The 17479-nt window shown below is 39.1% G+C and overlaps 1 protein-coding gene and 1 long non-coding RNA gene across 5 annotated transcripts in view; one reads left to right on the top strand and one right to left on the bottom strand.

The window, feature by feature from the left end:
- Positions 1 to 336: 336 nt before the first annotated feature.
- Positions 337 to 17479, bottom strand: part of LOC147337746 (uncharacterized) — a 38542-nt gene continuing 21399 nt past the window's right edge. Inside the window, exon 3 of the long non-coding RNA XR_015131420.1 lies at positions 337 to 515. This is a non-coding gene — a long non-coding RNA (uncharacterized LOC147337746). The remainder of the gene's footprint in view (positions 516 to 17479) is intronic.
- Positions 1849 to 14458, top strand: anxa6 (annexin A6). Of its 4 annotated transcripts, XM_086310013.1 has the most exons (26): positions 1881 to 1998; positions 2788 to 2835; positions 2918 to 2973; positions 4680 to 4764; positions 4925 to 5019; positions 5925 to 6038; positions 6124 to 6214; positions 6289 to 6368; positions 6466 to 6522; positions 7477 to 7570; positions 7839 to 7934; positions 8007 to 8065; positions 8231 to 8353; positions 8446 to 8504; positions 8775 to 8853; positions 9461 to 9542; positions 9658 to 9752; positions 9876 to 9989; positions 11560 to 11650; positions 11740 to 11819; positions 12045 to 12098; positions 12197 to 12290; positions 12395 to 12490; positions 12622 to 12680; positions 12848 to 12985; positions 13991 to 14458. In XM_086310013.1, exons 3-26 carry the CDS (start codon positions 2971 to 2973, stop codon positions 14048 to 14050), a joined length of 1998 nt encoding a protein of 665 aa, XP_086166139.1. In that variant the 5' UTR covers positions 1881 to 1998; positions 2788 to 2835; positions 2918 to 2970; the 3' UTR covers positions 14051 to 14458. The 4 variants fall into 4 exon arrangements, with proteins under 4 accessions (XP_086166146.1, XP_086166129.1, XP_086166139.1 ...); XM_086310020.1 differs by lacking the exon at positions 2788 to 2835 and having other exon boundaries at positions 1849 to 1998; positions 12848 to 12970; XM_086310003.1 differs by lacking the exon at positions 2788 to 2835 and having other exon boundaries at positions 1849 to 1998.

Below are 17479 nucleotides of genomic sequence, written 5' to 3'. Positions count from 1 at the left end.
TTGTTTTGTTTTTTTGGCTGTAAAAAGAGTGGAAACATCTGGGGAAAAGAAAACAGCTGATACTAGTCAAAGACAACAAGACAGGGAGGTAAACTAAAAAAGAGCTGAGGCTCAAAATACAAGAGAATATTAAAAACAAATATACCAATAAACAACCTAAGAACCAAGAGAAGCCCCAAAAGACCTCAAAATTCAGAGCTAAAGATCCAGAATCCACAATCATAGACTCATCATAGATGAAATGTTTATTAATGATTACATATCTAATGAATACAGTTTACATAGTTTGAAAATGAATTTGTTTTCATTTCAACAATAAATAAAATGAATATGCATTAATATATATTTCCCATCTCAGCCAGAATGAAATTGTTATGTTGGGTATGCAGTATATCTTCAAACCACAAGAGGTCGCTGTGCAACAAAAGAAATTCCTCTCTGCCGCTTCACTGTTTCCACCATATGGACACCCCATTCTTTCAACACTGGTTGGGGGCGAAGATGAAAAGGGTACACTAAAGGAGAGGAAACCAAAAGAAAAAAGAAAAACATATCAGTGGACTCATTTCATTCATAGATCAAAGCTAAAGCCTCTGACGCTATAGGTTTTTGCCCAATACGTCCACTTTAAAGTTCATAGTACCAGAGGCACAGACCAAAACATATTCTTCAAGTAACAAGGAGTATAACATTCAAATGTAAAACATACAGGGCCTCCAAAACAGGACATTTTTCCTGTTAAACGGGTTGATCAACATTTACACAATGATCTAATTGGTCTAATCTAAAATGTTGCTGAAACATCACTACAGATGTTCATAACCACCTCCCCATCATCAATCTGTCTTTCCCTCCCATAGACATAGCGTGCTTATCTCTGCTCCCTCCCCAACCTTTGAAGAGAGCAAACAGGGTTTAATGTTAATCTTATCTCCCTGTCTTCTGTGCCTCACTGAGCATGTGATGTGTGAATTGCATCTGAACACAGTAAATAAGATCATTTATCAAGCACATAGACCAGGTGTGAACTTTTATCACATTTTTATTCACCTAATGAAATACTGAGTCATGCCCCCTTTTTTTCTTTGCTGTTGCGAAGTGGAGCACTGGACTCCCTGTCAGCTTCCTGTAAGTCACCTCTAGTTTCTCATCATCTCTTCTGTCACCTTTCTCTCCACATGCGGTGTCACCAGTATCACCATGAATGAATGAAGTAAAAAGCCCAACATAAAAGATCACAGGAAATACACATGCAACACGCAAATTTGTGGGCAAAACATGCATGCATGCATTCCAGGAATAGAGCAATGAATGTGGCACTCGTTTTACTGTCATACCGCAGCTATGCTCCCCCTCCCCTCCCACTAAACACACACACGCACTCACACGCCCCTCCACACTTACTGGAGGTCTTCTGACAGGACAGAAATAGAACAAATTGTCACGTCAGTGTCAGTAAGCTGCTCTCTGTTAAAACTCAGACTCGTGCGCATGTGCCAAAATTCAGAAAGTTATGCTTGCCTGTTACCAGCTCCAAGTGGTGGCTCAATATATAAAAGAAAGAAAGGTGTCAATTAATCGTTCATATATATATATATATATATATATATATATATATATATATATATATATATATATATATATTTATTTATTTATTTATTTATTTTTTCAACATTAGGGTGTGGGGGAAATAATAGAAATAAGCAGCTATTACCCAGTCACATTTACACCCGTGTTTGAAGCATTCTCTTGCATTAAGCACGTATATATCAAAGCACCGCTCTCTCTTTCTCGCTCTCTCAAGCCCGCACTTTCTGTCTCTCTCTCACACGCAGACATGCGCGCACGCTTTACAGAAGCCGCGCGAGAGAGCGCCGCAGTCACCACGTCACTGAGGACGAGTAACTGGCCGGCCTGAATTCATCCGACCGGGGGGGAAAGACAGACCGAGTTTAGGGGCCGCTGTCACTCTGCACCGATACTTCCTGCACCGAGAAGGTAAGCTGCTCTCTGTCGTTCGCTGTCGGCTCCATATAATGGGTCACAAATTAACAGAAAAGTTTGCTGAGGTGTCATTTTTAAATGTGCCCCTGGCACCCGTGGCTGCAGAAGGAACGGCTGTAATAAAATTCAACTCGAGGAAAGTTTAAAATGAAACTTAATTCAGAAAAACAATATACCATTAGATTTAAAGCCTCTGATTTAAAGAATATCCTTCGGTGTGTGTATGTGGGGGGAATTAACAGAGAAGGGTGTGGCCCTGTGTACATATAAAGGGAGAGAGAGGCCGAGAGGCCCTGTCCCCCAGACCTGTCTTCTGATATTAAGATAAACTGCGCGCGTGCTATTTTTGGGAAAGCCTCACTGGAGTTTTAAACAAACAGTACAGTATTTCAAACCATGTGGAGTACTCTTCCCCCCCTCAATTTAGCATAAATTCTTTATTCCTTAAAAACTATTTGTGTGTAAGTTCAGTGTAGCCTACTTCTGTGTTGTGATTCTAAATTAAGTATCGTCAGTCTAGAAGAAGTAGCTTCTCTGTACTGACGCCTCAACATGTTTACCTTGTCTGAATGTCTGCATTATAGTCAGAATATAGCTGCATGGGAAATGTGGCTCCAGCTTTCCTGCAAGTTTAAATAAAACATATTCCATCCATCAATGTATTTTTGTGTGAATATGAGGTTGAGTCTAATAAAAAGCAGGCCCCCGTCTGCTTTTTGCTCCTGCGCTCTAGCTAAGAACAGCCTGGATAATGAATAACAGTACCTCTTTGTATTTACTCAGGAAATAAAGATCATCATTGTTTGCAACATAGTTTCATCCAAAGCTGAGGTGAAGGTCACCTTTCACATTGCAAGGATGTTTTCCAGTGCAACTGGCTACCTGTACCTCAGCATTTCTGTTTTCCCTTTAGGCCTGAAACTATTGATTCCTGAGCAGTGTTGACATATAAGACCAAATATAGACATGGTAAGTGGACAAGAGCTTGGTCATCTGGCCTTGTATCATGTTAGCTATAATCAAACTGCAGACCAGATCTTGTATCAGTGCAGCAGAATGAATTGTTTTGTGTGACACTGGCGTGGATAGAGTGAGGCTGCCATCTGCCACCATGTGAGCCCTGCGCAACATCAAAAACAGGAGTGTAGAGTGTCAGTGCTACCTGCAGCACCTCGTTATACCTGACGCATTTTTCCAGAATGACTTTGTAAAATTATTTAAGGTTAAACACAAACTAGCTCTTACCTCTTTTAAAGTTTGGGCACCAGATGAAACAAATTGCACTTATAGGGGGAGGGATGCATAGAAATCAACTTATTGTTATTAAATTCACTTTACCGAACCGTGATTAGTTTAGTTAAAGTCTGTTGCTAGGGGCTTGTGTTTGTGGCCTGTTGCCACGTGAGTGAAGCTTTACAGCTGTCCTGAGGAGTGATGTTAAGCAGAGCATATACAGTGGCTTCTGTAGCTGGGCGGAGAGCACAACTTGGCTGACAGCCTCAATGCAGCAGTAACCTCGAGAGCAGCTGCTGCAGTTTCATTTTTCAGCCGTTTTTGTGAAGATCTTATTATTACAAGATCATAATGTTGATATTTTTCATCCTTTTTGAGCTATTGCATATTAGATGGTCTGATGTGTAAAAGTTCTGTGTGCAACCCGACCCTGTCTACTTTCCCGCCCCTGCACAAACAGGCAAGCAACATACACACACTCTGATCTGTTGGGGGTGAGACAGGTGCAAATACTCAGCTGCTGTCACTGCTGCTACACCACTCCACTACTCTCAGCATGCAAGGAGGTGTGGGTTGAGATAATGCATTGTTAGAGAATGGGACATAAAGTGCAAATTTATTAAAAAAGCAAAGTGTATGGTTAAAAAAAGGGTTTACAACTGGTCTGCTCTGGAGGTGAGCAGCATATGCAAAGTCATAGCAAAGCCAAGCCCACTGCTGTTTCGAGCCATCTGCAAAATGCAAGCTGTGGCTCAAAATGTGAGATCCTCTTCTCTCATACTAGCCTTTCTTTTTTAGTCTCCTTCTTTCTACAGAAAAGCTACACTGATATGTTGACATGTAACATGAAGAATGCTCACATGTTTGGTTGTGTTAGCATAATTAGCATAGAAATGTAGTGACAAAAATTAGAGGAATTTATCCTGATGGAGACATTAATGTATCAAATTTCATGGCTGTCGACTAAAAACCCAATATTTTAATGACACATGGCAGTAGAGGAAAACCGTATGAAGCAGCAAAGTCACTGGACTTGATGACTGATTGTATCAAGTTTCATAGCAGTCCATTTAACAGTTTTAAAATGCCATCTCCAGAATCACATTGCTAATATAGCAAATAATCAAAAATACTAATGTAGTATATTTATGTTGTATCAGGTATTGTAGACCCTTGTTGTTGCTCTTGGCTGGTAGCTGGTGGCCTCACCTCTGTAACCACAGACCAGTGTCATTGCTGTATTTATTTATTATTCAGTTTATTATTAAAAGACACCTTTGACCTAACCATACCGAACAACAGAAATCTTGTTTCAGATGTACTTTGATATCATATGTTCTTGTCACTTCTTATTTAAGCATGAAAGAGTAGCATGTCTGTGTTATTTATTCTTATCTTAACTGAAAATGTTTGAAATTGACTTGAGCTGTTCACTCTTTCAGGTGTTCAGAGGTACAATAACAGACGCTCCCGATTTTGACCCCACCGCTGATGCCGAGGCCCTTTACAGTGCTATGAAAGGCATTGGTGAGTGCCCCACTCCTCCGTGATTCATGGCCACAGAGGTGTAAAGGTCATCGTTTGTCCTCCTCACTAGTCAGTTGAATCATCACTTGACGAATTTCTCGATGCTGTCTAGGATGAGTTTTTAGGTCTTTGTTGAAAATGTTTCTTTTCTGTTTCTCAGGAAGTGACAAAGAGGCCATCTTGGACCTGGTCACCTCTCGAAGCAATGCGCAAAGGCAAGAAATCATCGCAGCTTACAAAAGCAACTTTGGACAGGTAAACAAATACATTTTTAAATGCTACAGCTGTGGTCAGAAGTTTACTTGGCATTCATCTGTTAATTTCAATGATCTAATGATTTATTTTAACCATTATTTTTTTCCAGGTTGCAATAAATGTAGAGTATACATATTTAATGGGTTTAAAATAAGAATTAGGTGCACAATTTTGAATTTATTTTGGAGTGTCTTCAATCCATGCAGGGTCAAATGTATTTTACTGACCAATATTTAGAGAAACTCAGTGACGATCTAAGAAGGACAATTGTAGATTTACGCAGTTTGGGAAGGTCTCCTGGAGCCATTCCTAACCAGCTGCAGATTCCAGGATCATCACTACAAACAACTGTACGTAAAGTTATTCAGATGTGTCACCATTTTGTCAAGGGAGTAGACCAAAACTGCCATTCTCAGAACCCAGGAACCACCGAAGCTCAAGCCTGCCATGAACTGGAAACTGTTGGAACACCAGCATCACTGTCTCCAATGAAGAGAGTTTGAAATCACCACGGACCGAGAGGATAGTAGGGGCATCTACTCCAAAATCAACATACCATTTTAGAAAAGTCAAATACTTTCTCGAGAAATCTTTATGGTTAGATGAGACAAAGATTGAGTATTCTGGCCAAAATAATAAGAGGTATGTTTGACGGAGTAAAGCCGAGGCACCCAATTCTTGTTTTTGTTTCAGCCATTAAAGATCTATGCCATATAGTCATTTCACTGTGGGAAAATAACAGCTCAAAGAAATTATTGAAAGCCCAAAATGACCAGACATTTACGCCCATGATGAGTGTATGTGAACATCTAAGCACAACTGTAATTTCCAGACATTGCTTAGACACTTTAAAAGCTTAAGATAGCAGTTTTGAGTCCAGCATCACCGAAATTCTCTTTCATCAGGACCTGATTGATGATCTCAAATATGAGCTCACGGGAAAATTTGAGCGCCTCATTGTCAGTCTGATGAGAACCCCGGCCTACCACGATGCCAAAGAAATCCATGATGCAATCACAGTAAGCCAAAAAATTTGATTCGCTCTCACTCCATATTAAATGAGGCAGAAACTGTTTCACATCCGCCTTCATACTCTGTTTTAAGGGTGCTGGAACAAATGAGAGATGCCTGATTGAAGTACTGGCTTCTAGGAACAATAAACAAATACATGACATGGTTGCAGCATACAAGGACGGTAAGATGTTTTATCTAAGACGTCACTTGAATTACGCATCTGATAGTATTTAGAACTGTCATCTGTGTACCCAGCCTATGGCAGAGACCTGGAGGAGGATGTAATCGCAGACACTTCAGGCCACTTTAAGAAGATGCTGGTTGTTTTACTTCAGGTGAGTTGACTAAGTAGGAAACTCAAACACGCTTTGATCACTGTGCCTTTAAACTCTGACTAATCTGCAGTCTGTTGTTTTGATTCAATACTTCTAGGGGACCAGAGATGAGTCAGGAGTAGTGGATGCAGACCTGGTTCAGCAGGATGCCCAAGTAAGCATTTTATAGCCAACATAAAAGCTAAACATGCACATGCTGTTTGACTTTACACAGCCTTTGTTTGAAGAATACTTGAAGTGTCCTGTTGTAAGAGCGTCCTTTACTTTCCTTTTAAAGTATCATATTGGTGGCAGTGCTGAATGGCCTCTGTTGCTTTAAATGAGTATTGTGCTGACACGTGGAAGCGCTGCAGTCAATTTAACAAAAATTAGTTCAGCAGATGTGTATGCATTTTTTTAAATTAAGACTAAACATAAAAGCTAATGTCAATCAAGAATTTTAGGCATCCAGGATAGTGCAGTGGGTATTTGGCTTATTAATTAAGGTCAGTACAGCTTCTGTGACCCTGAGATAAATCTTGCACCAAGGTTGTTATAGTTAACTAAAACTCAACTAAGAAATAAATGTAGATGTGAAAAAACATTTTAAATAACTAAGATAAGAATTAAAAAGTAGAGATCAGAATAAAATCAATTAAATGAAATGATTTTCTGATTTTGTAAAATTAACTGAAATAAAAATAAAAATATAAATATCATTAGTTTTAGTGTTTGTTATTTTGGTAAAATTTCATCAAAATTTGCCTTATGAGGCTTTCATGAACGTATTTCTAGAAATGTTAATGTCTATAAGACTGTAAGTCAGCTGCTTAAAAAGTCCTGTGTTTCTGTTGTAATACCTGTACTGATTTACTTAAATCTTGCCTCTGACACGATGCCCTGCTCACAGTAATAATTACTAAAGACTAAAACTAAGACTGAAAGTAATAGAAACTAAACTAAAACTAAACATTTTCAAACAATAAAAAACTGAACTGAAACGAGTAAACTCACTCTGGAAACCACCTGAAACTAAACCGAATTAAAACCAAAAATGAAATATAATTACAAAATACGAAATTATAATAACTCAGCCCTGGACCCTATCTGTTTTCTAAACTCTCTGTAGGATCTCTATGCAGCTGGAGAGGAGCAGTGGGGGACGGACGAGGCCAAATTTATCATGATCCTGGGAAACCGTAGTGTGACCCACCTCCGCATGGGTAAGCTCAGTTCTCCGAGAAAATATCTCAACAATGAGGCGTTCCAGTCATCCCCACTCTGACCTCAAGTGACTCAGAAGCTGGCTGTCCTCAGTATTAGCCTCCTGCTACTATGTGTGTTACCTAAACTTGCTAACATGCCAGGACAACCATTTTAGTCAAATCTGGGGGGAATTAAAGCACAAAGGCAAACTCAAGATTTTACACAATAATGACCCAAAAGGATGAGATTGGTACTTTTGTGCAATATTTTCCTCTGTTTGTTTAGTTTTTGATGAATATGAGAAGATTGCAGAGATGAGCATTGAGGACAGCATTAAGAACGAGCTGTCTGGAGACTTTGAGAGACTGATGCTGGCCGTTGGTAGGAAATGCACTGAAATGTACTTTACATTGTGACACAACACAGTGCCTAATTTGGTCATTTTTCTCATAGTCCAGTGCATAAGGAGCGTTTCCATGTTCTTTGCCAAGCGCCTCTACAAGTCAATGAAGGTAAGCTCAAGTAGCCATTCAGTTTGGTTCCAGTGTGTTTGTAGGCACACTTACTGGTACAGTTATGATGAATGAGGTCTTGTTAGTGACAGATTGTTAAATTTATTAAAATTGCTCAGGATTACTTAACTGTTGCCACAATGCATCGTCCCTCAATCCCTCCAGGGTCTCGGTACAGCTGACAACACTCTGATCCGGATCATGATTTCTCGCTCTGAAATTGACATGTTGGACATTCGAGAGTGTTTCCGCCTTAGATATGAGAAGTCACTTTATAACATGATTAAGGTGAGAAAGAGAGGTACAGCATGTTTTATATGCACTCTGTATGTGAATGTAGAGCACTTATATGACTTTGTGTGTGTGTGTATGTCAACCAGGATGATACATCAGGGGATTACAAGCGGACTCTGCTCAACCTCTGTGGAGGGGATGATGAGTAAGTTTTAGGAATGCTGCATCCAGAAGGGGGTGCTAGAGGACCACTGTATGGCGTTACTACTGTTACTTTGAACTGTGTAAAAGCTTTATTATCTTAATGAATGCTGAGGCTAATGGAAACTCTTTGTTGAAGCTTATAATTGATTTAAACAAACTTACGGTGCAGAGACTGTATTTTAGTCTTCTTCCTAGAAATGTTCCCACTATTTACCGCTTGAGGTTCTGGCTTTGCTGAGTGTGCTATGTTTTGTCAAACCGGTCATTGCAGCTTAGCTGGAGAATTCTTCCCTGAAGCTGCTCAGATAGCCTACAAGATGTGGGAATTAAGTGCCATGACCAGAGTGCAGGTTTGGGCTCCATCTGCTCCCACCTTAGATGTGTGATTGCATGTTTGCCTCAGCAGAGCCTTGCATCTCCACTACCTGCTGGCCCTGTAATGATGTGCTATGGCAATATGCTAACGGTGTTATGTCTACACAGTGAAGGCTTTGTCTAGATGTGATCAGAGTGCTGTTCGCTGAAACACAAATAGTTTTCTGTTAGAATGAACTCTCCAAACCCCCATTTGGAGAGTGAATGTCAAAAAGATCTCAGCATTTTTGACAACAAAAGGCTGTCTCTCTAATGCTTCCTGAAACTGAGCTGTTTTTCATCCTACCAACCTTTTGCATTGTTAGCGGTGTCATGAATTCTAAACTCAAGAGGGCACCCGCCCCCTCAAATGTCAAGAGATTATTATCATAAAGCCAAATGTGTTGCTTCATAATTTTTTTATCAGATAATAAAAAAAATCTTGAATAACAAATAATTTATTTTGCATGTTCTTCAGCCCTCTTTGTGCTTTTAGTTCAAGCTTACAGATATGGATTTAATTAACGGATATTAGTAACTTTGACACTCTGTGAGTAAATACTAATTGTCAGTCTTTCAATTTTGTTATGTGCACTACCTCAGCTGAGGCCTACAGTCCGCCCGGCGCCTAATTTCGACCCTGCTGCTGATGCACAAGCACTGAGGAAAGCCATGAAGGGATTTGGTATGCAAACCCCGCTATATAAAACACACTGACACTATCCTGGCAACTTTGCAAAACTCTTTTTTTTTTTTTTTTTTTTTTTTTACATATGGCATTTCCTTTTTCTTTATAACAGGAACAGATGAAGATGCAATCATTGATATTGTTGCATGGAGAAGTAATGCCCAGAGGCAAGAGATCAGACAGGCCTTCAAATCCCTACTTGGAAGGGTAAGACACAGGAATGATAGAAAATATGGCTAAATCACAAAATATTACCTTTATTCGTTTATTGTTATGTGTCCTCCACTGGATACGACAGCTTTTAACAACTCACTGTGTTCGGCATTCCAGGATCTGATGAAGGACCTGAAGTCTGAATTGTCAAAGAACTTGGAGAGGCTGATAATTGGGCTCATGCTGACGCCAGCTGAATTTGATGCCAAAATGATGAGAAAAGCAATGGAGGTAAAGTAGGAGTTAAACCAAAACACCCACTGATTTCTCTCTTAACCCTTTAAGACCTACCATAGAACCAAGTCCGCCAGAGCTTATATTATATTTTTACCTGCTGTGGAGCCATTTTTGGGAGCATTTCAAGTTGCTATACATCAATACAACCATTATAGCCCAGATTTTAATAATATGTATGCATTAAGTGCATAGTAATTACATAAATTGCAAAAAAGGTCAATAAACTACAAAAAAATTGAAAATCGTTTTTGCTTTTTTAACATATATTTGTAGTTAGAGAAATTTAAGAGGCTTATCCCTCAAAACTGTAAATACAAAAAAGTTGCACAAAATAGTTTCCCACCACAGGAAATTTATTTTGAGTGTCTTCATAGTTTTATTTTTGAAATACACCAATTTTTATACACTGCAGGAAAAACGAAAATAAATATTATACTGCAAATTTGCAAAAAAGCAGCATGTGCATCAAAATAAACTATTTCCAGCAGTGCAATATGAGTCCTAATCATCCCAGAAACGACACAGAAAGTCATAAAGTCAAAGATAACTTTTAAAAAGACCAGTATATGCACTGAGGCCCTGATCATAAAAAAGACTACATTTCCGCGAAAATGAAGTCACTTCCGGTTTCGGGCAGGTATTGGCGCTGACGTCTATTCCAACATAGGAAGTGTTATGAACAGCTGATTGGATCGGCACAGCGTGTTTCTGGAATATTATGTTTTTGTTCCTGCAAGCGCTTTTTATGCAGTTTTTGCAAAGCTTTATGTGGAAGGAAACCGTGACCGAGGACAAGCTGATGGCATCAGATGTAAGTACAACTCCTCCGGTTTCATATGCAAAAAAAATTATTGCGCTAGCTTACGTGGTTGCAGAGCTACTGGGATTTAAAAATAGTTACGCAAAACAGAGCGTGCCCGCTCCGACCGGCTGTAAAGGGTTAAATGACACTCCAGTGCTATTATGTTACATTTCTATGAGTAGTGAACACGGTTCATTTAATCCCCCATATACTGATACCTGTTTCCCAAACACGTGGTGGTTGATATTTGGCCGAGATAAATTACATAGAACACATTTTATAGTCAAATAAAAATGTATTTATAACTTTTCAACCTGACTGAATTTCCTTATGTGGCAAACCTGACTCATCCTCTGCTCTCAGCAGAGAGCACTTGCGTGCAGATGGTGTTTCATAATTGTTTGTGTCCTCGTTTTATGCATTTTCAAATAGTGAAATATAATAATTTGGTTATTTGAAGGCAAACAGTCAAATTATCACCTAATATGGGAACTGAACAGATGAAACCTGTTTTGGATAAGTAGTAAGTCTTAGATGTTGACAACAGCTTGGAAGTCCAGTGTGTTATTTAGAATTAAACAGGCAGCTAAACTTTGAAATGGGCTCTTGTACCTTTTTATATTTCACAAAGCACTACCTTGCTGGGTCCCACACATACAATAATCAGCATAGAGTTAGAAAGCCTATTTCTTTAAAAAAACAAAAAAAACAACAGGCACCAAAATAGCAAAAAATGAAGCTCACACTAGCTTTTTTTCCTAGGGGGCTGGGACTGATGAACACGCTCTCATTGAGATCCTGGTTACCAGGAGCAATCAGGAAATACATGCCATGAATGCTGCCTATCAGGGTGGTAAGTTTGGCACCAGAATAAGGCTTAAAGAATCACTTGCTTTGTCCTAAAAACCTTTGTCAGGGCATGTAATATATCATACTTTGCAGCCTATAAAAAGTCTTTGGAGGATGCCATTCAGTCAGACACATCAGGCCATTTCTGTCGGATCCTCGTTTCTCTCGTGCAGGTAATGTCTGTCATCATCATGAGAACTCACACTGTGTGTAATTTCCACGCCCACTCACAAGTTGCAGTCTGGTAGTCTGGTTTGTGTTCTCTGTTACACATAGATCTATTTAATCACCTCCCTAACTGTCTTTTATAGTGTCTTACAAAAAAAGCATACGTTTTTGGTTTACCACTAGCCTTACAGAGCGGCACTAATTTGCATTTAACCTCCTTGTCTGTTCAGGGTGCAAGAGAGGAGGGCCTTGCAGATGTAGAAAGAGCTAATGCAGATGCTCAGGTGACTGAATGCATCCTTTTCTTTACTGTGTTTAAATATGAAATGTAAGAATGGATCTGAAGGTTTTGTGTTCCCACTGTTCTTCCTGAACAAACCAGGAACTTGCCGATGCATGCAATGCTGACTCAGATGACATGGTGATGAAGTTCATGAGCATCCTGTGCACCAGGAGCTTCCCTCATCTCAGGAAAGGTAAAGGTCATCACAGATATGTAGGTTGCAATGATCTTTACAAGTGTTCAACTAAATTTCTCCAACAAAATGCAGTGGATTTTCGTGCTCTTTGCTGTTCACAGTGTTCCAGGAGTTTGTCAAATGCAGTAACAAGGACATTGAACAGATTATTAAGAAGGAGATGTCTGGAGATGTGAAAAATGCATTTTATGCAATAGGTAATAACTATTTTTCACTACAGACTTTATTCTCCTTTACTTTCAAGTTTGCCACAGCGGATGATACTGTTGATGAAATCCAATCTGGGTGACAACTTCTCAGCTGTTGCATGTTTCTCTTGTCTTTGCAGTCCGCAGTGTAAAGAACCAGCCCTCTTATTTTGCAGACCGTTTGTACAAAGCCATGAAGGTATCTCTTCATCCTGTTTTAGATGAGTTAGGGTTAGATCAGTTATTCAGCATGTCATCTGGATACTAGATGTCAGCCGTAACACGTGATTAGGTCACTTTTATTGGTGCAGAATCCTGTGTTGTCTAAGTCAGAATATACAAAGTATTTATTGATCTCCTCTGCAGGGTCTTGGTACAGACGACAGAGCGCTGATCCGCATCATGGTGTCCCGTAGCGAGATCGACCTTTTTAACATCCGAAAAGAGTTCAAAGAAACTCACGATGCCTCCCTCCATGAATTCATCCAGGTAGAAACTATGATTGTAAGTCTGAGTCTTTGTCTACTAACACCTCTGCTTGGCATGCTGTGTTCACATGTGACTTGTGTGTCTGTGGAGGTTTGGTTTAATTGCTTTGGTCCCGCTGTGTGCAGAGCATGCAGTGCACATCCTTTTTCTGTTGCTGCGGTAAGGTGGTGGGGTACGGTAATCTATAGCTCTCTGCGGTGGACTATGGGTCTGTGGCCACAACACAGCTGTTTAGGAATTTCCCTCTTGCATTCTTCCTCTATCTCTGCTCTGTGATTGGCTGACAGATGCAGAGACAGGAAGTTCCTAAAAGCAGTTCTATAATAACTTACAGATGAAATCAATGTGACACCAATAAAAACAAGCTGCCCTGGATTGGTTTGGAAAACACATTTCCACATTATGCAAGAGCAAGGATTGCTTTATCTTGTTTTTATGAGTTGTGCAGAGAAATAACTGAATTGATCATTTATTAAATTAATTCAATTTAATTGTACATTTTCAGTTTGCTAGTTTCAGTTACAAAAGCGGTTTCGATTTGAGCAGTTTCTCAAAGTTTAAATCTGTGCATGTTTTGAGAAATATGCTTACTTATGTTCCTCTGAGAGTTTGGGGGAAAGCTTCAAATCCCAATCTACGCTATTAATCCACCTTCCAGCACCTCTTAAAGCCAACAGCAGGAGATTTATTGGTTCTGTTTCCTCTGGAAAATGCCAGCTTGTGTTACCCTTGTTTCTAAAATGTATACTAATATAAGCTAACCAGTTGCCCTGCATAGTTTCGTTTTTGCCATAAAAATGTGAAATCTTGATCGAGATTATAAAGTAGAAATCTTTATCTACTGTATGAGTGTCAGCTGATAAACAGGGGAAATTCCACTTTTAACTCCTTTGTTGATATAGACCGATTTCTCAGCTTCTCTTCTGCATTTAACTATTGTGTGAGCCAGAAAAAAGCACTGCCTTCCAAAACATGACCAAATGATTTTTCCACTATTTGTGTTTTTATAACCATGCACAGGGTGACACGTCAGGAGACTATCGCAAAACCCTGCTGATTCTCTGTGGAGGGGAAGATTAACGCAGTTATAGCCCCGCTGCAGCTCAGTTCACAGACTTTAGTGACCACAAGACTGTTGACAGAGTGAAACTGTGATGGTTCACGTCAGCATCTTTTCTCAGTGTAACTGCTGCCACTCTTCAGCCAAATCAAGTGACCTATGACCTCGCAGCCTTGCAAGCCAGTTTTCTGCTCTCATGTCTCAACTTCCTGTCCAGCAGGATGAGACGGTTCTTTTTTTTTTTTTTTTTTACAGTGTTATACGCTCACGATGAAGATGATCATGTTCGCATCTGTAGTGTATTTAACAAGTAGGTACTAAAGCAGAACCTTTAATTTATAGGCCATCCAACAAATACTGTGATTTGAAGGTAACACACACACCTGAATAAAAAAATACACAATTGAAAACAGTTGTCTCTTCTGTTTTTTTACTACATGTTGTTATTACAGTTTTTAATTTGTCTCATCAGACCACACATTCTCTTGCTGTACCTTTTTTATGACGTGGGTTCCTGTATTTGACAAGGCACTTTAATAATTAACCATGTTGATACTGGCAACAGTACAGAGGTGAGCAAAATGGGAACTAGAATATTTAAGATCAGGAAACCCCCCCTTCCATTTTAATACCTCTTCTGCTTAGCAAAAATACCCATATGTTATTGTTACTCATAAAAGAGAACTAGTGTAAATAAAGGCTGACAATGCCAGAATAGCAGATTTGAGATATTGAATAGCAGCTAATAGATAGTTAACACGTTCATATTAGCTCTTCCACATTTGCGCGTATTAACGCGTCACTTTATGCTTCATTTCACGTGTGTCAGTTGCACTTGTACACTTGTTAATGCAGAGGAAAAGTGCAAGACAGCTGTCTTTTTCTTGTTAGTGTTTCAGCTCATTGCATATGTGTGAGCGCAGCTGTTGTCGGGCCACTGCAAGTTAAAAGAGGAAAGAAGAAAAAAAAGATGTGGCGAGGAAATCCCCTGCAGTACGCCAAATCCAAGGCAGTCTGCAGCTCTTGCTGCTCTCAGTGGCACACCCAACTTGAAATTGCTCTATTTGATCATAATTACAGGAGATTAAGAGATTACTGCAATAACACTTTGTTAATGTCAATACATACACTGTTCTTGAATTTCCCTTTTGATAATGGGGGATTTTTTTTTTTTTTTTTTTTTTTTTTTTTTTGCTGTAGCAACGATGAGCTCGTACTGCATAAATTAAACAGATTCAAGTTTACATATTTCAAAGGTGCTCAGTTCTCAGAGGGAGTCGAAGATATTGCTTTAGCCGTTGACTTCATGTTGTTATAGTTTTCATAACTGTGGTTCCTTCATGCAAACAAGCCAAGCACTGTTCTGCATGTAGGCCTACCACACTGTGCATACACACTAGAATAAGTTGTCTTTGCATTTTTCTCTGTTATACTTGTCACATTATGTGCCCAGTGGCTCTTTTGTATCATTCAGTATTGTAGGTTTTTTGCCATGCATCCTTATATGAAGCACGTGCATGTGCTGCAAACTGCAAGCTGCTGCACATAAATGATTTAAATGTATACAGCTTTCCATTCATGTGTTGGCAAAGGCAGGCCAAACAGTTGGACACACACCAGGTTCTGAGCCTTCAGTATCAGGCCATTTTATGGGTTATGGGAATTCCCCAAGTCTCACAGTAAAATCGCTTCCCCCAATTCACCAGTTTCCTTAAAAAGTGCCTCTCCGATACGAGCTAAATGTGTGGGTGAGTTGTTGTTTATTTGTTTTAACATTTGAAATGTAAGTAAAGAATATTTTAGATGTGTGAATATTTATAGATATGTGATTTTTTTAAAATATAGTTTTGGGTGGGTCAGTTTTTGTTCTCAGTTATAGGCTGCCCTTTGTTTGCAACAGAATGTTTTGGGCAAATGGAACAGTGAAAACATGCATCACGCTAGAAAAGAAGAGATTTGTGATAAATATTGTATAAAAATCTGTTGTATATACTGACCACAGTGTATATTATCATTACTCTCAAAACTTGTTTTGCGTTTGTTTTTTCCATTTAAAAACAGTTTTCAATATGTTGTGGATTATAAAAACTGAAGATAAAAGAACTCAAATTATACTTTAAAACTGATTTACTCACTATCATAAAAAAATCTGTTAGTATCCATTACACACAGGCCTAGACGAACTGTATTTGTCAAGCTAATACAAAGTCTTGGATTTTATAAAGTCTGCAACTTTTTTTTTTTTAACTAAAATTGATGTAAGTAACCTGTAAAATGTTAAAATACATTTGTATCTGTTGCCAGTGACATGTAGCCCAATTTTTGAGGTTTTTTTGCATTGCGATAGTCTCAGCAGCAATAATGTCCCTGATTTAATGCCTCGAGAACGATGGCTGGTCACTACTCGGCTAACAAAAGGACTTTTTGTATTAAGTAGCACAGAACTAATGACTATCAGCTGCTAATTTCCACTGCTGGGAGATGAGAAAGCGTCCCTGTCTCAGCAGGGTGAGGTGCCTACTCTGTGCTACAGACAAAAAGGGTTTAGAGAAGGGCTCAAATTTGAGGATTGCTCATTTAAAAAAACAAACAAACAAACATACCATGTGTTCATTCTGCTAGCTTTGTGCAGTGCTTTAAAATATTGTCAAATGTTGGTGGGAGCATAAGAAAAAGTGTGCAGTTTGTCACCCAGCAAGACTGAATGATGGTGACATTTCCTGTATCCTCAGGCCTGTAGTTTTTGTTTTCTTCTGGCAGTCTCAGAGTCATCAGCCTGTTTATCATTTCTGCACACCACAGCAGCCCGAAGTGGAAACACTTTGCACCAAAAAAAAATATGGGCAATGTAAATGTTGGCAGGCACAGGAATGAGGAAAAAACAACTTCTGTGTGTGTGACAGCCACATGAGCTGTGCTGTTGCTTTTTCCTGTAGACACTAAATGGCTCTCTGGGGACCACAGTCACACATTTTTACCAGACTTTTATGGCCAAAGGGATAGATACCCTTTGTGTGTGCATATGTGCGTATGCCTATTGTTTCATTGTTGTACGTGGCTTTAGTTGAAGCATGTGATTTTTCACTTGACTTGAAAAGGGCATTTATAGCTGATTTGTGAAAGGATTTTCAAATAAGGCGTGTTGTCTTAAATCACATGCTGTCCACCCACTGTCTCTTGTTTTCTCACTTATTCTCTTTCTTTACAGTAAGATTTTCTGTCAGAGAAGTTAAGTCAAAGACATCAATGAGTAAAAGGAAATTCTATTGAAAGTCAAGCTGATTTCTCTGTTAAAGCAGTTTTAACACTAAGTCAGTAACACACCAGTAGAGTTTTTACATGACAGGAAGTAACAATAATAGAAAAGCTAAACACAAGTATAAGATTAGATGAGGTTTGGTATAAATTATGTCATGTATGGCAGTTTTACTTGTTATTTGTGTAAGATT

This window comes from Aulonocara sp. 'chitande type north' Nkhata Bay, linkage group LG2 (assembly GCF_057382095.1).
Source record: "Aulonocara sp. 'chitande type north' Nkhata Bay isolate Kocher_YH1m ecotype deep benthic linkage group LG2, A_spYH_male_GT1.1, whole genome shotgun sequence".
Lineage (NCBI taxonomy): Eukaryota > Metazoa > Chordata > Actinopteri > Cichliformes > Cichlidae > Aulonocara > Aulonocara sp. 'chitande type north' Nkhata Bay.
This window is presented reverse-complemented; position numbering and strand designations above follow the sequence as displayed.